Source organism: Eumetopias jubatus, unplaced genomic scaffold, assembly GCF_037043125.1.
Source record: "Eumetopias jubatus isolate StellerSeaLion01/CBP00866 unplaced genomic scaffold, mEumJub1_p1.0 scaffold_3, whole genome shotgun sequence".
Classification (NCBI taxonomy): Eukaryota; Metazoa; Chordata; class Mammalia; order Carnivora; family Otariidae; genus Eumetopias; species Eumetopias jubatus.
The window spans coordinates 12388808-12416389 of NW_028274809.1; the positions used below are offsets into that span (position 1 = coordinate 12388808).

General features: G+C 40.9%; 1 protein-coding gene across 1 annotated transcript in view; it reads left to right on the top strand.

Annotated features, from left to right (window-relative positions):
• The window catches only part of COL4A4 (collagen type IV alpha 4 chain), a 102573-nt gene that overhangs the window by 24436 nt on the left and 50555 nt on the right, over nt 1-27582 (top strand). The window contains exons 7-21 of the mRNA XM_028105283.2: nt 2943-3011; nt 7268-7303; nt 8636-8698; nt 9042-9077; nt 9295-9336; nt 12810-12890; nt 13684-13737; nt 14003-14062; nt 14963-15007; nt 15323-15376; nt 16162-16231; nt 16780-16884; nt 20392-20556; nt 24125-24214; nt 25308-25471. Of these exons, the coding sequence (XP_027961084.2) occupies nt 2943-3011; nt 7268-7303; nt 8636-8698; nt 9042-9077; nt 9295-9336; nt 12810-12890; nt 13684-13737; nt 14003-14062; nt 14963-15007; nt 15323-15376; nt 16162-16231; nt 16780-16884; nt 20392-20556; nt 24125-24214; nt 25308-25471 (1134 nt within the window). The remainder of the gene's footprint in view (nt 1-2942; nt 3012-7267; nt 7304-8635; nt 8699-9041; nt 9078-9294; nt 9337-12809; nt 12891-13683; nt 13738-14002; nt 14063-14962; nt 15008-15322; nt 15377-16161; nt 16232-16779; nt 16885-20391; nt 20557-24124; nt 24215-25307; nt 25472-27582) is intronic.

A 27582-nucleotide genomic window follows, 5' to 3' on the forward strand; every position in this document is an offset into this window, starting at 1 on the left:
CACAGCAGACTCGTAAACCCGCTAGGCATTTCAAACAGGAAGGCATTTCATGGAGGGAATTTGACACATATTGGAAAGGTTGGAGGAGTGGAATTCAGGGACCACTGCTGGACTGTGATGCCAAGGGCTCGCACTTAGCTGAGATGCAGCAGCCGGGAGGCCTTCCTGCACATGACCACTGCCTCCCACCCCCATGTCCAGACACCGGCAAACAAACACTCAAGTTTCTAACCTTACCTGCTTGGCAGTAACAATAATACAGGAAGAGGATGTCTTCCTCACTTCTGCCTTCCAAATCTCATAAGCACATCTCCTTCGTGGACCCTAAGTCCCATTTCAGCTGCAAAGGGGTCTGGGAGATGTAGTTTTAGCTTTCTCATCCCCATGATGCAATAAGAAAAAGGGAAGGCGTTTGGATGGATGTTCAGCACAATATCCAGCACTTCAGAAAACGTTACTGCTTTTAGGTATTTTTTTATTCAGAAATGTGGACTTTTATTTAAATATGAATTTAGCAAGAACTATTCTTTCCTATACCCCTGATATTCCCTTTCTCTCTCTTTTCCTTTTTCTCACATAAAGATTGGAGATGATTTGGCCTTTTAAAACTGGTTTTCTGAGACTTCGGGAGCCTTTCCACTTCCGTGTAAATACTGTTAACCAAGATTCCTTCTAAAAGGTTTTCTTATCATCACCACTGTAATCATCCTGCTTCCTCCTCATGGGTTTTCCATTTGCTCCCAATTCTAGTGTGACTGACCTGAACACAGAACTCAAAAACAGTTTCCAAATTTACATCTTTCTTTAATACCAAGGAAGAACAACAACCGTCTTCTGTAGTTGAGCTTCTCAACCACCCTGTTTTCAAACTCAGCCATTTGAAGGCTCAAGTGCAGTCTGGTGAATGCACGTTTCTTCAGATCTTCAAATTGGGTCAAACCCCATTCTGCTGAGTGTCCATGAACGTTCAGAAGAGGAGGAGTTCTCGATTTTAGCTTTCCCACAGGGTGCCGTGGTGACCACGATACTGAAGTTTGCCGTAATGGTGTCTTTGCAAAGCAGCTTTCTTCCCCTTGGCCCATTTCATTTACAGTCGGTTCTCACTTTGCCCAGTGGTGTGAGGCATGAAGAACGACCATGCAAGCTGGCCCCACACAAGCAACCTTAACATCCAATGGGAAAAATTAGTATAGTTCCATGACCTCTAATACGTTTTGTTAAAATATTAAAAACTCTCTTCGAGTGAGTTATAAATACATAGGGAAGATTTTTAAAAAACTAATATTGATTTAGTACACTGTCATTTAAAACATACACTGACTCACAGAATCGAAGTGTCTCAGGTCTTTGAAAACAAGAGTGTTTTGAACGGTGCCTTCTTCTGGCCGTGTAACTTACAATGATGAAGTGAATACGTCTTTCTGTGCTCTGGTGAATTGTCATACTCTTTTCTGAGTTTGGATCCGCTTCTAGTGCTGTGAACTGTATCTCAGAGTCCCTTTGCGACGAGGGTCTTGAGCCTGCGCCATGTCCTCTGGTAATCTTTAACTGTTTTGTCCCAGCCACTTCCCTTTTTTGTGTTGAGAACTTTGTCTTCATGGAGTCCCTCTGGCTCAGGAGTTTCAACATTCCATGATCGCTCAGTTATTTCTTCTAAGACTCCACTTACATTCTGTCTGAATTTCACTGCCAGCTTTATCATTTTTCATTCCCTCACTTATTTTCATCTTTGATGGCCAATTGCCTCTTGTGGTGGGGTCTGTTTTCATGAAATAACATTTGGGTTTATCACTGGAAGATAAGGAGGGAACACACCTACGCACTTTGCTTGTGTGTGTGTGTGTGTGTGTGTGTGTGTGCACGCGCGCATGCGTGCGCATGTGCGCACGCGTATGCACCTACTGACGCACAGATGTGCAGTAATCAATCACTGACAGACTGAAAAGGGTGATGGGACAGGGATCATGGTTCCCATCTGTTACTTATATATACCGATGAGCTAGTGGTGCCGTTACTCAGTTAATAGAAGGTGGTAACTGAAATTTGGAACCATTTTGTTGGAGGACTGGTGCTATTTAACTTAACTGTGGAACTAAAATTCATGCATCTTGGAACCGTGTGAAGCAAGGACTGCCTGATTAGGCCCATCTGATTTCTCAAGGAAAGCAGTTGCTGTAACTTACCATAAAAGCCTAAGTATCTCCCATTGGAAGCACAGTCAGGACTTTTCCAGAAGGGATTAACTTTGAAATCTGCATTTCCTTCGCAGGAGCCTGATACATGAAGATGGTAGAATTCTTATGTGGTAACCAAGTTAAGATATGTTAAGATATCCAGTAGGAAATCTTTGGGGGAAAAAAGAATACATTGAGTTATTTCATTCATTTTTTAAAAATACTCTCAGTAAGCTTGCAGCTGCTTACAAAAACCTTCCAAAAAGAAGATATGTTTTTAAGAGTTAATCTTACAAGAATACAGAGGCTCTATTTTGAACACAACAACTGAAATGAATAAAATCAATTTTTAAAAAATGATGTCTAAGGCATAAATTATTAACTGACAATTGCAAACTTGTTTACTTGTAAGAATAATACATATGAATTATTGTGTTTGAGGAAAAATGTAATTTTCCTGTTGAATAATTAGTAAATGGCTATGTATATTATTATATAATGTAACACTTACATATATTATATATTTATAACATGTGTATATTAATAGATACTCTGTCTTTGGAGATTCCTTAATAGATCTTAACTGAATATTGAATAAATATGTATGAGAACCTTAGGATGATAGCAATAATGTAGAGAAAAAAGAAATCTCCACTAGTAAAACATGACTATAATGGTATTTTACTGGTAATATTTCATACAAAAAAGAAAATACTGAAATAGCAATATGCTTTTTTCCCCCCTCTTAAGTGAATATTTTATTTTCAGGGCCTTCCTGGGGAAAGTGGAGAAAAAGGAAATTCAGTGTTCATTTTAGGTGCCATTAAAGGTATTCAGGTAAGCTTTATGATCATGGTGGGTTGAAAAAATTTATTTTCCCATCTAGGTAAACCCATCCAGGAAACACATGGACATATCTCTTTTGAAGTGTCCTAGAGCACACTGTTTTTTATCATTACCCTGCCTCTCTCGATGGCACCATGCTTCTTGTGTGAAGGCACTGGCTTTAATTGCTCTGGTTGTAAATTCCAGTATCTCCTGACTGTTCTTGCAAAGTGTGACAGATACAGTTATTTCAGGGTTTCTCAGTCTTGGTACTATTGGCATCTGGGGCCAGATAATCATTTGTTGTGGGTGCTGACCCTGTGCATTATAGGATGTTGAACAGTCTCCCTGCCTTTACCTACTAGATGCCAGTAGTATCCCCCACCTAAATAATATCTCCAGATATTACCAAATATGCCCTGGGAAGAAAAATCACCCCAGCTGAGAAGCACTGATTTATTTGTTGATAGAACGTTGTAAAGATAATACTTACCATCCAGTATAAGAGAAGTCACCACTTTTGAACTTGAAAATTATAGAAACCCTATAGCACTATCCTGGGTAAATTAAATGCTTTTGTGTTTTTCTATACAATGATATACAAACATTCAGAAATAAACTCTTGAATGACCACCTATATCTCTAATATGAGTACCCTGAATAAGCAGAAGATCAGTAGATATAAATCAAGAGGAAAAGTATGGTACATTTGCAAAACATATGGTCATTTCTCTTAAGGAAGAATATTCTACAACAGTTAGATAAAACTTAAATTTCTTTTTGTTTTTAAAGATTTTATTATTTATTTATTTGACAGAGAGAGACACAGCGAGAGAGGGAGCACAAGCAGGGGGAGTGGGAGAGGGAGAAGCAGGCTTCCCACGGAGCGGGGAGCCCGATGCAGGGCTCGATCCCAGGACCCTGGGATCATGACTTGAGCCGAAGGCAGATGCTTAACAACTGAGCCACCCAGGTGCCCCAAAACTTAAATTCTTCTATTAGACCCTAAGTTTCACCTGAGTGGTGATTCCTTTAGTGAGCTCACAGTATTTGTTTGTAACCTCTGAGCCTATACACACTTGTTAAGCAGCAGGAACTATGCTTTTGTTTATGGCTTAAATAATATGTTAGGCTCAGCATCAAAAGCAGGGTCATTCTAGGAACCAGTATGGTGTATTGGAAGGAGTAAACTGACCCTTACCAACCACTGTGACTTTGGGCAACCCCCTCAACCTCTCTGAGCCTCATTTTCCTTATTTGTGAAGGAAAATAAAGTAATATCTACCCTGCCTTCCTCTCAGTGCTGATGATCCATTGTAATAATTTATATCAAAACACATTGTCAACTATAATGTACTGTACAATAATAGTCATGATGAGTTTTTTTAATTTAAATTCAGTATAGTTGACATAAAGTATTTTATTAGTTTCAGGGGTAGAATTTAGTGATTCATTAGTTGCATATAACACCCAGGGCTCATTACATCAAGTTCCCTCCTTAATGCCCATCACCCAATTATCCCTTCCCCCCACCTGCCTCCCCTTCAGCAACCCTCAGTTTGTTCCCATAGTAAGAGTCTCTTATGGTTGGCCTCCCTCTTTGATTTTTATCTTATTTTATTTTTCTTCCCTCCCCTATGTTCATCTGTTTTATTTATTAAATTCCACATATGAGTGAAATCATATGGTATTTGTCTTTCTCATTTCGCTTAGCATAATCCCCTCTAGTTCCATCCATGTCATTGCAGATGGCAAGATTTCATTCTTCCTGATGGCTGAGTAATATTCCATTGTGTGTATATACCACATCTTCTTTATCCATTCATCTGTTGATGGACATCTGGGCTTGTTCCGTATTTTGGCTATTGTGAACATTGCTGCTATGAACATTGGGGTGCATGTGCCCCTTCAAATCACTCTGTTTGTATCCTTTGGATAAATGTCTACTAGTGCAATTGCTGGGTCATGCAGTAGCTCTCGTTTTAACTTTTTGAGGAACCCCCATACTGTTTTCCAGAGTGGCTGCACCAGTTTGCATTCCCATCAACAGTGCAAGAAGGTTCCCCTTTTTCTACCTCCTCATCAACATCTGTTTTTTCCTGAGTTGTTAATTTTAGCTATTCTGAACGATTTTAGTCATGATGCATTTTTTTTTTTTTTGCAATAGTGCAAGAAAGAATAAGTGAGATAGAAGGAGAAGAGGATATAGAGGATTCCTCATCTTAAAGAGAAACAGAAGATCCCAAATAAAAATGGTCTGCAGAGGGGCACCCGGGTGGCTCAGTTGGTTAAGTGTCTGACTCTTGATTTCAGCTCCGGTCATGATCTCAGAGTTGTGAGATTGAGCCCCACTTAAGAACCTCTCTCCTGCTCCCTCTGCCCCTACCCCTGCTCTCTCCCTCTCTAAAAAACCAAAAAGGTCTGCAGATCAATAACCTTAGAGAACCAATACTTTTAAGAGCCCATATCTACTTCACAGCCATTTGGATGGTTATTAAAAAAGAAAAAACCAGAAAATCCTAAGTGTTGACAATTGTAGGGAGAAATCTGAGCTCTTCTGCATTGCTGGTGGGAATGGAACTGGTGCTGCTGCTCTGGAAAATGCTATGACGACTCCTCGAAAAATTAAACGTAGGATTACCTTATGATCCAGCAATTCCATTTCCAGGTATATACCCAAAAGAAATGAAAGCAGGGTCTCAAAAACAGATATTTGCACACTCATGTTCCTAGTAGCATTAGTCACAATAGCCAAGAGGTGGAAGCAACCCAAGTGCCCATTGCTGGATGAATGGATAAACGGAAGGGGATCTATACACACAACCCAGTATTATCCAGCCTTCCAAAGCGTGGGAATCGTGGCGCCTGCTACAACGTGGATGAAGCCTGGAGGTCGTCATGCTAAGTGACACGAGCCGGTCACAAGAGGACAGATAATGTATGATTCCACTTACATGAGGTTCCAAGAGTAGTCACATTCACAGAGACCAAGAGTAGAATGGTGCTTGCTAGGAGCCAGGGGGTGGGGAAGTGTATTTAATGGCTCCAGTTTCCACTGGGGCAGAGGAAGATGTTCTGGAGATGGAAGGTGGTGACGATTGCACAACAGTGTGAGTGTACTTCACACCGCAGAATTGTACACTTCAAAAGGGCTAAAATGGTAACTCTTATCTTATGTAGGCTTTATCATATATTTTACGTTAAAAAGGAAGCTATATTCAAGAGAATATACACCCTTTGATTCTTTTTTTTTCAGCTAGTTTTTTTTTTTTTAAGATTTTATTTATTTATTTGACAGAGAGAGACACAGCGAGAGAGGGAACACAAGCAGGGGGAGTGGGAGAGGGAGACGCAGGCTTCCCGCTGAGCAGGGAGCCTGATGCGGGGCTCGATCCCAGGACCCTGGGACCATGACCCGAGGCGAAGGCAGACGCCTAACGACTGAGCCACCCAGGTGCCCCTCAGCTAGTTTTATTTTTATTTTTTATTGTTATGTTAATCACCACACATTACATCATTAGTTTTTGATGCAGTGTTCCATGATTCATTGTTTGTGCATAACACCCAGTGCTCCACGCAGAACGTGCCCTCTTTAATACCCATCACCGGGCTAACCCATCCTCCCACCCCCCTCCCCTCTAGAACCCTCAGGTTGTTTCTCAGAGTCCATAGTCTCTCATGGTTCGTCTCCCCCTCCGATTTCCCCCTCTTCATTTTTTCCTTCCTACTATCTTCTTTTTTTTTTTTTTTTTAACATATATGAATTGTGTAAGACTGTTGAACCACAGACCTGTCCCTCTGAAACACCCTTTGGTTCTTTAAAGCACTGTAGATGCACGCAGAGGCAGGTGCGAGAGAATTTCCACAAGAATTCCCTTTACATCTACTCTAGGGGGATAAAAAGGAGCAAAGTGTCTATTAGGGGAGGCAAGTTCTGGCAGTTAGACCAGAGACAGTTAAACTGTGATCGAATGGGACCATTGGATTGAGAATTTAGATTGTAAATGGGAAGATGAAAGTCTCACCTTGACTCCATGTCATCACGACTCGAGCAATCTTTGGTTTCAGCTGAGTAGAAGCAGGATTCTGGGGTTAGGAATGGACACAGAAAGTCCTCCACAGAGCCCTCCACGGGTGTCAACACCAGACAATTGAACAGCCTGCACGGACAGTCCGAATAATTCCTGTGTGGACTCCTCCTTTTACGTCATGTATGTTTTAGGAAAGTGGTGTCACTCTTCTAAAGCAGTGCATCGTTCCTATTGCAGGGCGACAGAGGGGACCCAGGACCTCCTGGCTTGCCGGTAAGTCTCCCAAGCAGGCCCTGTGCTTCTCTTTGCTCCTCGGTCAGCCTGTGGTCTGCACTGTTTGCATCCTAGCAGGACCAGCTGCATCATTTACAGAGCACACCGGTGCAAAATCAAAGGGTAGATCCCTTGCTCAAAAATTATTAAGAATTTCAAGGTAGTGCCAGTGTTAAATCAGGCGTGAGCCCCTATGTGACCACACAGGTCCCAGGCCCATGGAACTGTCCTGGAGTCTCAGCAAGCTTCTGCTTACCTTCCTCTTCTGTCTTTTAATGATCATTTGGCATTACTTGGGGACATACAGTCTCTTAATATTTGGGAAGCTGAGTTTCCCTCAAGTCTACCTAAATAATACATGTCAAGGGGAAATGATTTTGCTCTGTACTATTCTGCCTGCTGAATCAGTGTGTGTTGCATTTAATTTTTTGCTTCATCTTTATCTCCCTGAAATTTGTAATTATATTAGTGTTTGCAATTAATCAATCAGTGTTCACAAGATTAAAATTGAAAGTAGTTTTGCCTCCAAATTGGTTAACCTATGTTAGCTTGGTAAATTCTGGCTCTAGACAGGATTACTCTCCCACATTACTTGCTATCCCTGAAGCTCAGTTCGATGTAATCGATGAGATACCTTCATGTCACTGTTAAAATAAATACTAATTCATCCTCCTAGAGAGAGTAATTTCTTGCACACTCGCAAATTATTTGATGTGGGCAGGTTTGGCGGGAGAACAGAGAGCCTCTCTCCACACTTCTAGGAATGCACAGCTATAACCCCGCCTTGTGAATTTGTGTGCAATTATGCTACAACCTACATGTTACAGAAAGTGGTGGCTGAGTCACCTTAATCTTGAATTGGGGGCATGTCTATTCACATTAGTCTGATGGAGTGTATTTTAAAAATACGATGAAGCATATAAATACATTCATATTTTAAAATCAATTATTATTAATTAATATGAATATTTTTAAAAACATCCCGATGTATGTCAAAGTTATAACATTGATGCAATTTAGGAATAACTGGTAACAAGTTTTCTTTGTGCTCTACTTTTGCTGTTACAAGATTTCTTTGCAAACAAGTAGATTGATTTCTCGGTCTTAATTCAATCCTAAACATAGGAGTTGGTCACACCTGCCGGAGTGCTGCTATCATGGACCTTTTAATGGCCGTGTCAACTGCGGTGAAGGTGCTCCTGCTACAGGGCAGGTGTGTCTGTGACCGTGATTTCTTTGGAGGTTTTTATCCACTTGGGATTACACGTAGGTTTTGCCATGAACGATGAGTTTGAGTTTTGGTAACCGATGCGCTGCTGTTCTCATGTTTAGGGATTGAGGGGGGCGAGAGGAGCGGCGGGCCCAGTAGGACATCTGGGAGAGTCCGGGTTAGCCGTAAGTAGAGCACTGCTCATTTCGTCCCTCTAACAACCTGGCCTGGATGTTTAAATTAAACCCCCGAAAAAGAAAAAAGGCAAATTGCAGCTGTGGGTGGGGCGCAGGTGGGTCGTTTGAGAGGTTATCACTGATGAATCCGCATACACCCCCCATCACCAGGGTGAGTTTATCGTGAAGCATGGGTCCCCAGGGCAACAAGAAGCCCAGCCATGAGAGGCAGTCCAGCAGGCATGTCTTAAAATACAGGGTCTCCTAAAGAGGAACTTGGGGCAACCAACGCCAATACATTGTGATTTCTGTGACTGATAAATTGATTTGTGCATTTTTGCCCTTGATTTAGGGTGCTCCAGGCCATCCTGGGAGACCGGGCTTGAAGGTGGGTGGTCATGAGTAACATGCAACAAAGAGACTGTCCATGTCCAATGAGCTAAGTGACCGCTGAGCTCTGTCTGAATTATGTCTTTCCCTTAGTAGACTTCCCCAGATACTTCATAAACTTCAATTAATTCCTTAACCAGAAGTCTTACTCGTTTGTAATTACCTTTTTAATATTCAAAAGCAATTACATTTTTTTTTTTCCTTTTCCTTCCCAGGGTAATCCTGGCGTGGGAGTCAAGGGGCAAATGGGAGACCCGGTAAGAATCCCCTTTCGCCCAGAGGAGCAGATGCTAAAATGTATGTGCTGCCCAGGTGGCAGAGGCTGTTCTGATTATCACTTAAATTGTGTTCGTTATCCAGTCGCTGCCCAATTTTATGGCTGAGAATTTTTTTGCTGAATTATTATGGCGCCATTACCCTTGACCGTAAAATGACAGATCTGACAAAATTTAACACTAAATTCAAGTTAATGTATATGACTTATTTTACCCTAGCAAAAAGAGATTGAACATTTCTGATAATTTAGTATATCCCAGGGACAATTTGTTTAATTACTGATTTGTTTGGCTTAATTTCATAAATTTCCTCAGATTCCTAAACTCTTACCCATAAATAAAAGTATAAATACCTGCAAGCAAAAGCATTTAGCAACACACTCTCCCACTCCCTCCACCTCACACCCATCCTCACCATCCCTCCCTCACACCCGCAGTCCTTTCTGCTGAGGCAGGAAACTTAGCAAAGATAAGCTTTAGAGAGGTATTTTAAGATGGCAGCGCATCTGCAAACAATCTGAATGGGTACCGATTGGTAAGTGGCTTGTGCCACAACTGTGGGCAAGGAGATATTGAACGTCTACTCTGTGCCAAGCCAGGACTGGTGCTGGACGTGGGGAGTTAGGAAGACAGACCTGTTCCCCACTTGCGTGGCGTCCCAGTGTGGTTGGGTAAGTTATGGTACAGCCGTCGAACAAAATGACTCGATTGCCCGAAATATGTTGGAAGACTTCACGATGTGCAGACGTGCCTATATGCTATAATGTTGATCAGAAAGCACAGGTTGCAAAAGTATAAGCTCAATTTGTAAAAATAACACAAGACATTAAAATAGACACTTAGGGCAGGATTTTACAACGTCAACACTGCTATTTCCTTGTTGTGGAGGCTGTCCCGTGCATTGTAGGGTAGGGTAGTTAGCTGCATCCCTGGCTTCTACCCACTAGATGCCTGAAACAGCCCTTCCTCCCCAGTGGTGACAACCTAAAATGTGTCATGACCTTGCCGGATGTCCCTGGGGGGAATAGTATGTCCAATTGCTTACCCCCCTCCTTAAAAACCACTAACTTAGAGAAATGACTGAAAGGAAATACACTAAAACAAGGTTTTTCAGACTTGGGAAGTCATGGACCCCTGAGAATGTGCTCGTCGAAGCCCCAGAGGCTCATGCAGCCCGGCTTGAGACTCTCTGCCTTGTGGAGTGAGGCAGGCTATGCTAGTTTCGGGACCTCAGCACCAGTGCAATCAGATACAGTTGCAAATTCAGGCCATAGAATCATGTGGAAATGTTTGGCTATGAGGTGGCCATTCAGATGATCCAAAATAGGCTTATTTTAATTCTTTTGGATTATCTGCTAAAGGAAAACACCATTTTGAAATTTTGATGCAGAACTCTCAGATGGGCAAGAACATGTTTGCCCCCGAAACGCTACCCCAAGCGGTTGCTACTGGTTTGTCCTAGGTGATGCGATTATGGGTCGTCTACAGTTTGTTCTTCGTGATTTATGTTCCTTGTACTTTTGATTAAATGAATGTCTGGTACTTTTTCAATGTGAAAAAATAGTGGCATGACCAACATTTTGAAGAGGCTTCCTTGCTTGTCAGCCGTTACGGGTTTTGGTCTGGCTCATTACGGCGATAAGAATAAGAATGGTTGTGTTTACCAGCACGTGTTACTCACTTGTGTATGTATCGTTTAAGCGTTTGTTCAGTCATTCGTTCACGTAACAGACATCCTCAGAACAGCTGCTACAACAACACTGTATTAGGTACTGGGGTACAGCGAGAAAAAGAAGCCAAGGTCCCTAACCTGGTTCTTCTGTAGTTTTCAGGGGTAGGTAGGCATTGAAGCGCAGGCTGTCTTACTTCATTTACGCTGGAAATAGTATTCTTCTTCCCCAAATCCCACCTACCAAAAACGTTAATGACTTAATAATCATATATTTGAGAATCTTCTTTGTTCCACTCAGTGTAGTAAGTACTAAGCATTTTATGTGCCTTATCTATTTAATAAAATAAAATACTTTGAAGTAGGCAGCAATATAACCCCCATTTCACAGAGAAGGAAAGTGAGATTCAGAGGAATCAAGGAAAAAAGGCTAAGAGAGATTTTAAGGAATTTGTCCAAAATAGCAGTCAGTCAGGGCCTGGTTTGCAAACACAGGTGACCGGTTCTGTCACCTGCTCTTAACTGTGTCTCAGTGCAGAATAGTAGGTATAGTCCAAAAAGTAAAAAATAGTTATCTGCTAGTTAAGGATGAGAATTTATGCTTATTTATGGCAAACCCAATTCAAGCAACATTTTATTCCCAAGAGAGTAACATTTCTAATGCCATAAATGACAACTTTTGGCTAATTATTTTATACAGAGAGTTTAAACATATTATTGAAAACAGATTAGAAATAACCTAAATCTCGGGCGCCTGGGTAGCTCAATCGGTTAAGCATCTGACTCTTGATTTTGGCTCAGATCATGATCTCAGGGTGGTGAGATCGAGCCCCTTGTCAGACTCTGCACTCAGCAGGCAGTCTGCTGGAGATTCTCTCCCCCCACCTCACCCTCTGCTTGTGTGAGCACTTGCTCTCTCTCTCTGAAATAAATAAATAAATCTTAAAAAAAAAAGAGATAACCTAAATCTAACCAGAGTGGAATGGCTTAATAAATGATAGCATATTCTTATGATAGGCACTAAAAATCAGGTTTTTGAAAAATTTCTAGTATAATTGGAAAGTGTGCAAAAAATAGTATTATAAAAGACAAACAAAATTATTTTAAAATTTAAAACTTTAACAAAATATAAAAAGAAAAACCATACTGTGTATTTTAAATTATGTTTACATATTTTATATAGCATTCTGATTATATTTTAAATTTATTTAACACTTCATTTGATTACATATACATGTATATACATATGTACATTGTTTGCATACATGTATGTATATAGACACACACAAGCACACACATCACAAAGAATTATACCAAAGTTTTATTTTTTATTTATTTTAAAGATTTTATTTATTTGAGAGAGAGAGAGAGCACAAGCAGTGGGGAGAGGCAGAGGGAGAGGGAGAAGCAGGCTCCCCACTGAGCAGGGAGCCCAATGCGGGACTCAATCCCAGGATCCCGGGATCATGACCTGAGCCGAAGGCAGACACTTAACCAACTGAGCCACCCAGGCACCCTATACCAAAATTTTAATAGAGATCTCTGATGGTAGTATTAGGAATCACTTTTGTTTTTGAAACTTATTTTTAATGATAAATATCATTACTTATGAAAAACAATAAATACTTTCAATTACATGATGTATTTGCCATGATTTATATTTTTAATCCATGACACATGGGATTGTATGCATCATATCATGATCCATGAGTAAAAATCTTCACTTCAAATCTTATTTCAAAATAAAGTTAATATGAAATTCCTACTATCTTGATTTTGTTGAAAGGGTGAAGTTGGCCAGCAGGGTTCTCCTGGACCCACCTTATTGGTACAGCCACCTGATTCTTGTCTCTATAAAGGAGAAAAGGTAATTGCCAATCCATATGTTTCCTGGATAAAGTAGAATAGCCAGCATTTCATGAACATGCCCCTGTGCCAGCAAAGTGCTGGGCACCTGCAGGCATCACTGCATTAATCCCAAAGCAACCTCAGCAGATTGATACTGCTAGTAGTCCCAATGTACAGACATGAAGAATGAGGCTTAGAGAAGTTACCCACATTCTCAAGTTTATTCAGTCGCTGTCACAGACCTAGTGTGTGCTGCTAAACCGTGACATGTCCCCCAGTGTCCCCCATTGACACTGTATTTGATATATGGGCTGAAAGGACCACAGGAAGCCCAGTTGTTATTACACATGGGCTTGATGTTTTGATGATTGAGAAGGTAGCAGGTGCATAGTACTGGGCACGAACTAGACTCCTGGCGAATATCACGTCCTCTGTCAGCCTGCAGTACGGATGTTACTGGTGCCACCTGAAGATTCTGTTGTCAATTTTCAGTTACTGGATTAAATATCACTAATTTGATCAAAATGAGCCACTCCACTTGAGGATGACATTCCCAGCTTGGATCTGCTGCCCTGGCTCCATGGGGGTTGTACCCCCACCACCCCACGAAGCTCTCACGCAGGGGTGGCCTGAGTTGTGCCCGCTTTATAAATGCACCTGGACCTTAGTCACTAACTAGCAACAACTGAAGAGTAATCCTTTATTTTAAAAATTAGTAAAATGTTTCTTGAAAGAGATAATTTCTGAAAGACATGGCATTCAGTATGTTAAATAATAAGAGTGAGCCTGATTATATTTAGTGTGATTTTTAGGGCATAAAAGGAATGCCTGGCATGACTGGACCTCCAGGACCACCGGGACCCAAGGTAGTTTATTAAAATACCCTTTTTTATTTGATGATACGATATCTTAATTAAAAAAATTTTTGCATGGTCTTTATCATTGCTTTAATGCTAATATATGTTACTCGAAGTTTTCACTATTTTATCCTGATTCCGTAAGGCATCTCTTCTAAGGTGGTTGTTTTCGTTAAGCTGCTGGCAAGAATTTTTATCTCTCATTTTGTATTTGCATTCCATGTTGCTGAAATATTGTTGCTTGAACACCTCTAAATGTTGTCATTTCTTTAAGGGAGAACCTGGAATTGGGGCAAAAGGAGAGAAGGGTATCCCTGGGTTCTCAGGACCTCGGGTAAGGATCATTCATGCCATTCAGGCTGCCCCTAACATCAGTGAGTTGGAGGCCTTCCTTTTTCACATTTTTATAAAACTAGATCCGTATTTCTAACAACCCAAAAGTAGAGATTTTCTCAAAAAAGGAAAAATACATTTTGGACAAGAATTATGTCATAGCTAAATGTCCCGACAAGACATCCCTTCCAGTGACATCATTTAGATAAAATGGGCAAGCGGAAGACAGAATTGGTGTGAAGGAACAGGATTGTGGCATTTCCTGCCACAACTGGGGCTCAGTGTCAGTGTGACAGCAGCTTGGAATTGTTAATTTAAGCCTACTTGATAAAAGAGGGTACTGATCTCGGGGCAGTGGCTACCAAAAACTATAGCATCAGGACTCAAACATCACCACACATGCCACTAATAGGATCACCGCTGACCGGGTCACTCTAGAGGCCAGAGCTCCCATGGGCAAGGGCCCTGAGTTTATTTGGCTCCAGATTCAGTAGTTAATGGGATGACATTGGCTTCCGTGGTAATTTTTTTGCTGATAATGCACAGAGTGCCTATTAATCTCTATACAAATTATATTGCAATGATTCCAAAAATATTTAGCCCAGTGCAAGCATTAGGGTAAATAAGTTAAAACACAAGAACAACAACAACAAAAATATGTTCCTACTTTAAAACACTGGCAAGGACATGAATTTTTAAAGTAAAACTGAAGATCAGTTAAAATAGCAAATGTTATAAAGAAACAGACTCTATTTTATATGTATTTCCTTTTATTCAGCTACCTTTGCAGACGAGTTGAAATATCCATAAAGCAGTTTCATAAGATGGAAAATAATGCATTGAACTGGTTTCAAGCACTTTGATTTGATTCTGCTTGTGTTGATTTTTGTGAATTTATTAGGGTGATCCTGGTTCCTATGGATCTCCAGGTTTTCCAGGATTAAAGGTAAATGTAGACAATTATAGAGATAATAAGAACATTTTTATTCATTAATGCAATTCAGTGTATTCAAAAGTCGTACTAGGGCATGCAGATATGCACACACTAACTGGAAAAGGAGACGTATTTATTTTGCAAATTGCAGGATCTAGCTGTAGATGCAAAAACTAAGAGCCAACACTGTCTGATACAACCCAAAAGAAGTGTTAAGGTTTTGCACAGAATATCCGTGAGCTCATGTCATTCAAATTAAACAAGAATGAGATAATTTGTCACCCAGTCAGATTTTTTTTTTAAAGGCATGTTTGTGGTTATTTGTAGGGGGAACCAGGACTGTTTGGAGAGCCTGGATCGTTTGGATTTCTTGGCCCGAAGGTAAATAGGCAGGTGTATTTGAGTACAGCCTGATAAAATTCTGTATCCCTATGTTAACTAATTTCTTTTAAAAAATACTTGAAAGAATCATTCAAAAACATAACTTTTAAAAGAGACAGAGTTAATTTTATATGTATTATTCCAGTGCTTGTTGTAATGATTATGTTTTGCATTTGAGAAAGTATTCAACCTTTTGAAGATGAATAGTAACAGAAGTTTCAAGAATTCCATGAAGATCACCTACCATCACAATTAAAATCAGAGGGAGCAGTGGAGAGCTCCTGACTTTTTCTAGTGCATTTTTTTTGTCTTTCCTTTGTGCCTCTGTGACTTCACATCCAGCATTTGCTCAGGATAAGCCATGGTGGCAGTAAGGGGACACAGTTGAGGGAGACAATATTTGCTGTTAAAATAAGATGTGATTCAGGTTTTATAGGTGAATAGACTATTTGTCCTAGAGTGCCAAGTTCAACATAAATGCTCATAGGATATCTAAGAAACTTCATGGTTTCAGAGGTATCTAATTTAAGGGCATGAAATCGGTTTTTGGGAGTTAATTTTTTTTTTCTTTTGCGAGTTTTGTCAGTTGGTCATCTACTTCTGCTTGTAGGTGGGAGGCCGGGTGGTGCTTTTGTTATCCCAGAACTCCATGAAACATTCATGTTTCCAGTCAGCCTATAATCTTCATTTCTTATATGAATGCACTCTTGTTCTTCCAATAGTTATGGGCAACATGAGAAAAATACTAATATTTCTAAGAAAAGCATATGAATGAATGATTTCAGGGGGATCCTGGAGACCGCGGGTACCCAGGACCACCGGGGGTTTTGATAACTCCATCTCTTCCGCTCAAAGGTTTGTGTTCACTTTGGTTCCTTCATAAATTATTAGGAAACGGGATTTGGGTGCCCTGACAGAAGAGTCTGGCCCAGTATTTCTGTACATTGCATACCTGGTATGCTAAATACATTAATTTTAGTAAGAATATATAATTTACAGGTGCCAGTAGATAGGTGCATCTGAATCATCTCTATGGGCATATGACTCCAAATGTGATTTTAGGATGCAGAAATTGTTATTATCTCACCTTTCCAAAAGTAGGTTTTTTTTTTTAATTGCTAAACCATTTGATTAAGACCTACCGAGATGCTGCCTCCAAGAAAAAAGTGACCCATATCACTGAGAGAGACAGTGCTTCCCTCAGTTCATGTGTTTGCAGAGCAGGGGCAGCTGAAGAAGGGGTTCTAGTTTGAGATCCTGCATTTTTTTTTTAAATGTCGGGAGAAATTGCAAGAACAGTCTTTTAGTTGTGCTCAACCAAGTCTCACAAGAAGTAATTGTGTGTGAATTTTAAAATGTATGTATACAGTTATTACTTTGACATGTGTTGTTGTTTTGGGCAGGCCCTCCAGGGGATCCGGGGCGCCCTGGCCGCTACGGAGAAACGGGGTCTGTTGGACCACCTGGTCCTCCTGGCCCCTCCGGTCCACCAGGGGAAGCCCGCGCAGGTAGAACTCTACTGGCTCTTACATGCCAGGTTTCCCACATCCTCAACCTCAACCCTAGCTGATACTGAGCTCAACTAGGGGCGTTTCAGAAAAACTCATGACTGTCCCGCCCTCCAGACCAAGCATGTTGGGCTCTCTGGGACGTAGACCTAGGTGTCTGCTATTATAAAAGCACCTCCTATTTCTAATGGACAGCTGGACTTAAGAGCCACTGAACTCAAACCAATGAGTGGCTTCCTTGGAAGAAAGCCAGGCTCCTCGGCTGCACCTCAGAAATATTCAGTCAGCATCTCAGGGGGGTGGTGAGGAATATGTGTGGGTAAGAGGCATCCCGCAAGATTGTCACAGGCACATAAGATTTGGAAATGGGTGCCAGGGTAGAATGTTTTTTCAGGTCTTAAAACCATCGTGGAAGACTCTCCTTGTTGACATCTGTTCATTAAAATTGAGTTCCTCTCCTATGTGAAAGGCGCAAATACAGATTATGAGTTTAAAAATGTTATTAATTAAAAAATTTAAAAAATGAAATGTGATTCAGCCTTAGTTAAGAAACCAAAACCAAAACAAAAGTCCTCACCTTCCCCCCGCCAAATCTGCACCCCCTCCAAAAACAAACAAACCAAGCAAAAACACCTTAGAGCTCATGGTAATAGTGGAGGAAGAGCCTGGGAAAGAATCCTATTGATAGAGGACTTTGAACTCCTTCAAGTGCTGTGGTGACTGATATTCCCAAGTAAGATTAGGAATAGAAGCTTAGAGTATATTTGCATTCTGTGAACTCAGGAGAACTGATTTAACATGCGAAGAGTGAGTCTTGAATAGATGTAATTTTATCCAGTCTGTGTCTTGTTATATTTCCTGAGAAGGAGTAAGAAGTTTCCAGAGATTCATCTGTTAACTACCAAGTTCTTTAACTACCCCGATTCTAGCTTCCACTTTGTGGGATCTGATAACCCACTACAAAGTGGGGCAAAGCTTTGTTTAGTTGACTTAACTGTAGATACCATGGCCTTGGCTTAATTGACCAAGGACTATATAAGTCAAAGAGAGAGTACTCAGCTGGTCAGGAATCATTAGCACCTGGTCTTAGATGTCTCCTTTCGGGCTTGTTCATAATAAAATAGGGGTTCCAACAGATTGAAATAAAAACCCAGTGGGAGTAAGCAACACATATCTCTAGCAGACTGAAAACCAAATGTAGTAGAAAGACTCTTACTTCCACAAGATTTTTAAAAAGAATTAACCCAGTGGCTTTCAAATCTTGACTACAACCCGTTATAAAAAATACATTTTATATTATATTGCATTTACATTGCACTGCACACACTTATATGTATCCACATACACATACGATTAAAACACAAATTCCCAAAGAAAAAAGAAAAACACAGATTTCACAAAATAATACCTTTTTGTGTATGATATATTCTATTTTCTGTGCCACTTTTTTCTTTTGGAAAAGAATTTTTAATGCTGGCCACAACTTAATTGATTTCATGGGTGGTCAGGGCTGCTATATGCCAGACACTGTAACCGATTTTCCCTGTTGAAAGGTGGTTGAGGATTTTCCATGGCACCGGGACAAGATACCAGGTAGTCCATCCAGTGACTGTAGGGGTTTGGAGACAGGTCTTAGGAGTGACATGAAGACAAGTTGGCAGCCAAGTCCACAGGAGCACATTTCATTTAAGTACACCAATGTCTATAGCCTTTATTATACATATTTTATAATCGTCTAAAGTATTTGCCATTAGATAAGCAGGAGTTTGGAGTTATATACCTGTGACTGAATCCCAGCTTTGCCCCACTTTGTGTAGTATACTGAAATAGTTACGCGTTTACACTGTGGACGAAAATTCCAGGTTCTGCTACATACAAACTGTGTGATCTTGGGCATTTACTAAACCTCTCTGTGCCTCAGTTTTCTCATCCTCAGAGGGCAGTTCTCGTTAGGGTTGAGAGAAGTAATATGAATACAGTTCTTAGAATGTTAGCTATTATTATTACTCATGTTTGGCCTAAATTTTCTGTGCCTTATCTATAAGGTACAAACTTTTTGCAAGATTGTTTCAGGAGTAAGGATAATGTTTGAAAGTGTATGTAAAGACCCAGCACATATGCACACAATAATGAATGCTGCTAATTTGGCTAACGTGCCACTTACTGATTACTGACAGGGTTTCAGTTGCCTATTGCTGAACAAATTACCCAAACCTTAGTGGCTTAAAACAACAATCAGCCTATTACCCCTCACTGTGTGGTTCAAGAGTTCAGGAAGGGCTAAGCTGAGCAATTCTAGATAGAGATGTTCCTATGGTGGCAGCCACGTAATGGCTGGAACCAGAATGTGAGGACTGGCTGTGCATCTCTGTCCTCTATCTTTCGTGTAGTCTCATGGCCTCTCTGTCCTGCTCTGTACTTATTTAGGCTTCCTTATAGCATGGTGGCTTCAGAGTAGTGGTATTACCTCCATGGTGGCTCAGGCCTGCAATCCCAAGCATCTCAGCTCACAAGGCAGAAGCTGAATCATCTTTAATGACCTAACCTTGACCTTATATATATGGTGTCACTCCTGTTGTACTTCATTAGTCCAAATAATCACAAAAAGCTGAATGGAACATTCAAGGGGAAGGGAACATGTCACCTCTTGCTAGGAGAGCTTCAAGCTTCTACAACAGTGTGAGGGAGAAGAGCTAGCATGGTGGCCGTCTTTGAAAACGACTGTCTTCCACTGAGAGATTCATGCTCAGGAAGAAGAAGCTGTGAGAAGTGGTTACTCTCATAGGAAGGCTTCGAGCTGTCTTCAGCCAAAGTCCCCAGTAAGGGGGTTGTTTCCTGCAGGAAAGCAGGATTTAGCTTTGACTCACTTTGACCTCTGAACACACTGAACATCTCAGCATTCCTTGAGCATGTGCAATTACCAGATATTGCACTAAGGTCCTTACGTGAATTATTTTATTTATTCCTCATAACAACCCTCTGAGATAAATATAGGTGATTAGAGAAGTTCAGTAACTTACTTAAGTACATGTGGCTGGAGAGAGAGAAGTTGGGTTCAAATCCAGCACCTCTCTGCCTCCCCACCAACCTAGGTTTCTATGAAAGGTATGGTATTCTATGTCTCACATAGATTATATATGAGTCTGTATTTTTATTCACTACATGTGCTAATAAGTTCATTCAGATTATTTTTAACCAAATTATCAAAGTGGCAAGATTGAAAAATAGTATTTTTAATTAAATAATATGTATTTTCCCCCCAATAACCCTAAATAATAGGGGAAAAGTAAGAAAATCTGATTCCTCAAACCTGTTTCCATTTGTGTGCTTATTTCAAAGATGGCAAGGTATTTTTATGGCTGGGATATTAAGTCATTTTGAAGTACATTTTTGTTCCCCCTTAAAAGTATTTACAGCCTAAGGAAGAATGTACTGATTTTCATTTCTTCTAAACAAAAGTTTACTCTGAGAGATAAATGTGGTTTTAATTCTTGATTTCTCCTGGAGGCATGATGGGACCTCCTGGGCCAAGAGGGCTTCCTGGTCATCCGGGATTTCCAGGGGCAGCTGGTATCCCTGGGAGAGCTGAATCCAGTCCAGGAAAGCCAGGGAACCCAGGACCACCAGGGTTGCCCGGAGCCCCAGGGCTGCAGGGACCTCCGGGATCAGATGGTAAAGTGCTCCTCCTTCACATTCATTGGCATTTATGTTGCATGTGATATTTGCAGTGTCATGCAGAATATGTGACTTTCTAAATATTTTTAAAAATTATCTAATATTTCATGAGCCAAGTTAGTATTCTTAATAATACGAAAAAGTGGACTAATGTTGGATATCGCATCAGCTACAGCATATGAAAATATTTGGTTGAGCATTCAAGTGTGAATTATGGAATTTTGTAAGTGAATATGATTTTTATTTTTTAAGTGTAGTTTTAATTTTTATCAGAGGTACAGATGGACTGCTTGAGAATCAAACAGTTCTATGAAGCCTGTTGTGAAGAACTGCCATCCCAGGCAACCCTTCTCCTGTTCCTTCCTCCCCAGGGGGCATTATTTTCATACAAGTAGTTGGATTTTCTGTTATTTGACTTTCTAGTGACCTTCAATGTACTTGTATTGCTATTTCTTAATTTTTTTGGGGGGGACAGAGGGCGAAAGAGAGAATTCTAAGTAGGTTCCATGCCCAGAATGGAGCCCCATATGGGGCTCAATCTCTTGACCCTGCGATCCTGACCTGAGTCGAAATCAAGAGTCCGTCGCTTAACCAGTGGAGCCTCCCAGGTGCCCCACTATTTTTTTTCATTCTTGAGTTTGAGCCTAATCTTCTGACTTCCTTCCATAGAAGATGAAATTAGCTCTCTTTCAGTCCCTCTCCACCGCACATATGCACACTTTCTACTCCCCAAACCCATTCAATTTAGTTATTATCTTAATTTTGATTAAATATTCATTATTTACCCTGGATGGTTACATAAAAGCTATTCAGCAGTTCAGCCATATTATAATACACCTTATTACTTTTCTAGCACAACATTTTGTTAATAATTGTCTTGTTTTCTTTGTGTGTTTGCTTGGTTTTCAATATAATTTACTGCTAATTCAACCTCAAACCATGTAGAATTGTATAAATCTCCATTCTAACTCATTAAATATTTTATCACTATTATCTCCTAGAGCTTTTTAACCTGTTCAGATTAGGTCAGGTTGCAATTTTTTAAAAGATTGATTTATTTATTTTAGAGAGAGAGAGAGAGAGCTCGTGAGCAGGAGCAGGGGCCGAGGGAGAGGGAGACATACAGACCCCCGTGCTGAGCATGTACCCTCGCCCCACTCTAAAAGCTCTAAAGCTCTGCTCTAAAAGCTTATAGAAATTTTTCTTTTTTTTCCCCAATGATCTTAAATGTCACAAGGACTTGCCTCTGTGTGGGCACATTTGCATTTGTTGGTAGGTGCTCAGTGGGCAGGTTCCAGCCAACACAAATCCTCCATTTCTGGATAAATTTCTTGAAGTGTCAAAAACTAATGATGTTTTATATGGTGACTAACAACGTAATAAAATAAAATTTAAAAAAATAGAAAAATAAAATAAAAATTTCTTGAAGTGTTTCTCTGAAGATACTTCATATCTTCAGTTTTCTCCTTCTGGACTCTATACATTTGCCTGTTAGAGAATCCACCCTACGTGTCTCTTTCTCTCATCTTTATTCTTCTTCACCTTTATATTTTTCTGTAACACTTTCTAGTAGACTTCCCCAAAGCCATCTGAGAACTCTGCTCCAGAATTTTTCAATTTCTGCTTTCATAATAATTTTTTTTAATTTCTAAGTGTTTTGTCATTGCTATTGTTTTAATGTTTTCTTTTGTAGCCATCTGTTCATGTTTTAGAGATGAAATGCCTTCTTTCATCTACTTCTTAAATTATATAGTTTACTTCAAAGTTTTCTTCTTGCTATGTTTTCAGTTACCTCCAGTTCTGAGGGGTCACGGTTACTGCTGTAATTTTTGAGAAGGAGATCTTAAGATTGAACTGTTTCTTTAACCAGTCATTCTGATTGAGGCATCACTGTTATTTTACTTCAAGGTACCAATTCCTGGGGCACCTGGGTGGTTCAATCGGTTAAGCATCCAACTCTTGATTTCAGCTCAGGTCATGATCTCAGGGTCATGAGATTGAGCCCTGCGTCGCGCTCTGTGCAGGGCATGGAGCCTGCTGAGGATTCTCTCTCTCCCTTTCTCTCTGTTCCTCTCTCCCCTGCTCCCAAGTGCATGCTCTCTTTCTCTCTCTTGCAAAAAAAAAGGTACCAATTCCTGAAGTCTGGGAGAGATTTCTCATGTAAATTGTGCTCTTTGTTGCCTTTCCCCACAGCCTGCTTAGATGTCAGCTTTTCAGGGTCTGCTAGGTTCTCTCATATTTTTTTTTTCAGATTTCAAGATCTTTTATTACATGAACACATGAAATCAGGCCAGTGACAGGTTATGCAGTAAATAATATCCAGGAAAATGTTCATCTTATAATCTCTTCATTTTACAAATGTAACATTCTGTGTGACTGCATACTTTATTCTATGATCTCATTTTTTATTGCCCACCAAGGCAACCAGTGGCTGTTTCTGACTCCTCACTCACTTTCTTCACCACAGAATACCAGTCTTCTAAATTCTCAAAGCTTTGATAATTTATAATATCATATACCAAGAGGATTCCCTGTGCTCCATAGATATATTTATCCAACATCTTGCCTCCTATTGTCTGTCCTCCTATATCCCAAACTTGAAGAGTAACATTCAGGTTTTCTGGCAACGTTATCCTTCTCAAAAAGAAATCCAGTCCCATAGTTTGTTTGTACTGTTTCCCAAAAGTTTCTTGAGCAAAACATGTAGTTAAGGAGGTCTTCCCAGAGGTGCCGTCCCCCAGCACGACGATTTTCAGTTGCTGGTCCTGGCTCTCCTCCTCAGAGTCCGACATGGTGTCCTGGGAACCAGGCCCGCTCCCCCACCCCCACCCCGAGGTAGAGGGAAGAAGGGTAGGAGGGGGTCTCCGGGGGCGGGGGAGAGGAGGAAGGGCGGCAGTGGGGGCAGGACACCCCCGCCCCCGTGTCTCAGCGGCAGCTGGACGTATCTGGGGTGAATCACTCACCAGGCGCCATCTTGCCCACCTCCCCCGGTGCTCTCATATTTTTTTTGCTGTTGTTTTCTTTCCCCTTTTCTTTGTCCTGCAGGCTTACACGTTTTTGTAATATTCCTGTACTATTTGCTATTTTACTGGGATTTGGGAAGAATAAGGAATTTATTGTTTGTGTTTAATGTCACCTTTAGTCAGATGTCTCTGGATTTATACTTTTATGAGCTATGTGTTATGCTTTCTTTAATTTGGTAATTATTCGTAATTGGAGGAGAAAAAGATCCTTGCCATACAGTTTTTTTGTTTGTTTTGTTGGTTGGTGGTTTGGTTTGGTTTGTTTGTTTTGTTGTCTGTTGCCTTCCTCTGCCAGCCACTAAGTTGGGGTTGAGAGTAGGAGGGCTTTATCAGTGGCTGTGGTAGCAGGAACAGGCTGTGACATTTGTCTGATCTATTTGTGTATATATGTTCTTCTATCAGAGAGAAAGAATGGTGAGGAAGGAATGGAAGCAAGGTGGGCTTGAGAGGAAGATGGGAGTGCAAGAGACACTCCCACCTGTTCTCTAGAATACATTCACAGAGACTATGTGATTCTCTCGCCCCCCTTCCCTCCTGTAAAGTTATATATTGTAGTGTTGGACACCCTGGACCACAAGGAATGAAAGGCAAAGTGGGTCCTCCGGGAAGAAGAGGCTCAAAAGGAGAAAAAGGCAAGTATGCATCAAAGGTAGGGTTTCCAGAAGACAGCAGCATATGGGGGCTTGGGGGCATTTATCATGTGAGCAATGTGCCATTTCACTTTGATGCATTACACGCCTTATTTACCCCTGTGAGCATTCCTTTTCATTATGTGCTTATGAGGTAATTAGAACTTACCAGAAGTCAAGTCCTTCTTTTCATTTCTTTTTTCAAATTTTCTTTTTTTATTTTTATTTAAATTCAATTAGCCAACATATAGTAGGACATCATTAGTTTTTGATGTAGTGATCAATGATTCATTAGTTGCATCTCACAAAATCAAGTCCTTCTATCTGAGAGTCTAAAGGAGACACTTGCCTGCTGTGAAATTTGCCTCAGAGTGGTGACTTTTTTCATGAGGTCCTTTTTATTCCTTGAAAAAGCAGAGATAGGATAGTATGGATCTTTTATTTCCCTTTCTGTCTGTGGGTCCATATTTTCTAGACTCATCAAATGTCTCTGGCTTTAAGTTTCTCCACCCTAAAGGTTGTTTAATGCCTTTTTGACCATCTGGGATAGGTGGGTATGAGAGCGTAAACACAGCTGAGTTTGACGATCCTAAAGGCATTTCTTTTAGACTGAAAGTCCCAATGATTAGAAAGTGCATTGTACTGAATTATCAATTATAATATGCAATGCGCCGGGCACCATCTTGGCTCAAAGGACTCAATAGTCCTTTTTCACATATTAGTTTGTTTATTTGTTTGAGTTTATTCTCCAACCCATTTTTTTTCTGTTTCTTCAGTAGGAACTAAATAAAAGATTTTCACACTTTAAAAAATAAGATCGCTTCTTTAAAGTTTCTTTGATAGAGTTGGATATCAACTTTTCCCCTAGAGTTTGTCAGGATGGGTTTCTTAAGACCCCAAACACACCATTTGTCTAAAAATGATATATCTGCTCCACACAGACCATGCCTAGCAACCCTTGCACAGTGTCCCATGCCCCCACGTCAAACATTATCAGGACCTTTTGTTCTTATTTCATTTTTGGTTTTATTTAGTAAAGACTTTTTGGGATTTTATGCAGGAGATATGACAAAGCTGCCTTTTATCCTCTGTCTAGGAAACGCGGGGCTCTGTGCCTGTGAGCCCGGTCCCATGGGCCCACCGGGACCTCCGGGACTTCCTGGGAGACAGGGTAGTAAGGGAGACTTGGGGCTCCCTGGGTGGCTTGGAGAGAAAGGTCACCCAGGTCCTCCTGGAGCTGAAGGATCTCCAGGACCACCAGTGAGTAGCTCTTACCAGTAACAAACTTTCTAGTTGAAAGAGACAGAGATAAAATTCAACTGTCTCTCTTTCTGATGTATGGTGTGATATATATATTTTATGTTTTGAATATATATATATATATATATAAATGACCCAAAAAATCATCTATATTCATTCATTCATCAAACTAATATTTATTGAATACCTACTATGTTCCAGGTGCCATTCTAGGTGCTCGGGATACAATAAGGAGCAGAACACAGTCTCTGCCCTCCTGGGGACTCCAGGGATTGGGTGGAGACACGCTATGTAACAAATAGATGAGTGTTTATGGATGATGATGATAAAGGCCATCACCGTCTAGTGTGGCTTGAGGGGCAGAGCTGGAGGAGATGAACTCAAGGGAGTGGCTGGAGGTTAGGAGGGGCTGTGGAGCATGGGGTTTGGCAGGTGGGTTGGATTTGAGCTTTTGCTCTGGATGACATGGAACAGACAGTGGAAAGTTTTAAGAAGAGAGAGACATAATCTGACATTAGCTTCAAATGGATCACTCTGATAGCTCTGGTAAGAACAGATCACGGAGGACAAGGGAAGAAGTGGGGAGATGAGCTGGATGATGATTACAGTAATCTTGGTGAAATGTGATGGTAGACAGATTAACATGTTGGTGCTGGGTTTGCCGAGAAGTGGTCAGATTCTCGAGATGTTTTGAGGACAGTGCTACTAGGTGGGCTGTTAGGCTAGACACAGGATATTAGAAGAAAAGTAAAGGCTGAGGCCCAAATGGGGAAGACAATGTGAGGCATCGATGTGCAACGGGGAGAAGGAAGCAGTATTTTTGGTAACGTCTTAAATTTGAGGTGCCTGTTAGACCAGTCGAGGTGTTGAGTAGGTAGTGAGATGATATTCAAGTAAGGGATTCAGTGGAGAGGTCCATACTCGAGATACAAACATTGGCTTTGCCAGGTTTTTCGTGATATTTCATGCACTGAGTAGATGGATCTGTTTTGAAATGGTTCGCATCTGCTGACCATTATAAGTGACTCGAGTTGAGGAACAACCTTTCAGCTACTTTGCTGCTCAGAACAAAGTCACTGCCCCATAGGGCACTCCGCTGAAGGCTAGACACCGCCCACCTGTCCCATCATTAGTGAAGAGCCTTCATCCCGGGGTGACCTGGAGCCTAATCATCAGCCGCAATGTGCTCTTTTCCATTTTCCCCATGGAATGCCATGAAAATAGGGCTCCAGTCTGAGAGCCTTAAGTGAGGGTGACAGTTAGGCTCTCCCTGTACCACCCTTGACACCCTTGCAAAGCACCGTGGCAAAGTCCGCTCAGCAAGAAGTGTGTTAAATGAACATGGCTGCAGCTGTTAAGTACTTTGTATTTTATTGCCTGCTTTTTTAATTCAACATTTTAGCATAGTCATTTTTTTTATGTTGGTACTTAATCTTCTTAATGAAGAGTATACTGGCTCTAAAATATTTTTGCGGCTTCCTCTTGAGTTGCTTCTCAGGGCTAACATCTTTTAGTGTGAATGACTCGTTCATCCAGGGTTGTCCTGCCTGAGCTTTCTGCAATTCCGTTGCTCTAGGGCTCACCTCTTTGGACAGGTTCTATTTCTAACGTCCTTTTTCTGTGTCTGATTCTGTCCATACGACTTCTCTGCATTAAATTCATCACAGGGTGGTCATAGTTAGGGACCAGGTCCATAGGATGGGCACCTGGTCACCTGGTCAGGATGGGAGAAGAATGGGTAGAAGGAGAGAGCACAGGGGAGTCACGGGTGATCATTGTGGGTGCTTTTGTATTTATCGCCATAGTCTGAGGATGGGGGTTTCCCACCAAGATGCTATAGTGCAAGGCATGGGACCTTAGGGGCACGTGGACCCACCTTCACATCCCAACTATGACATTGGTGAGCTCTACAGTCTTCTTGAGCTTCAGTGCCTCATTTATAAAATGGATATAATGACACCTGTCTTACAGGTTTCTTGGTAAGGATTCAATTCAGCAGTACATTTTGAGGACTATAAGGTATACACACCAGTGAACAACCAGGGTCACTGCCCCCAGTGAGTTGCAGAGCAAACCAAAGGTCACAAACTGACATGGGCTAAATCTGATCC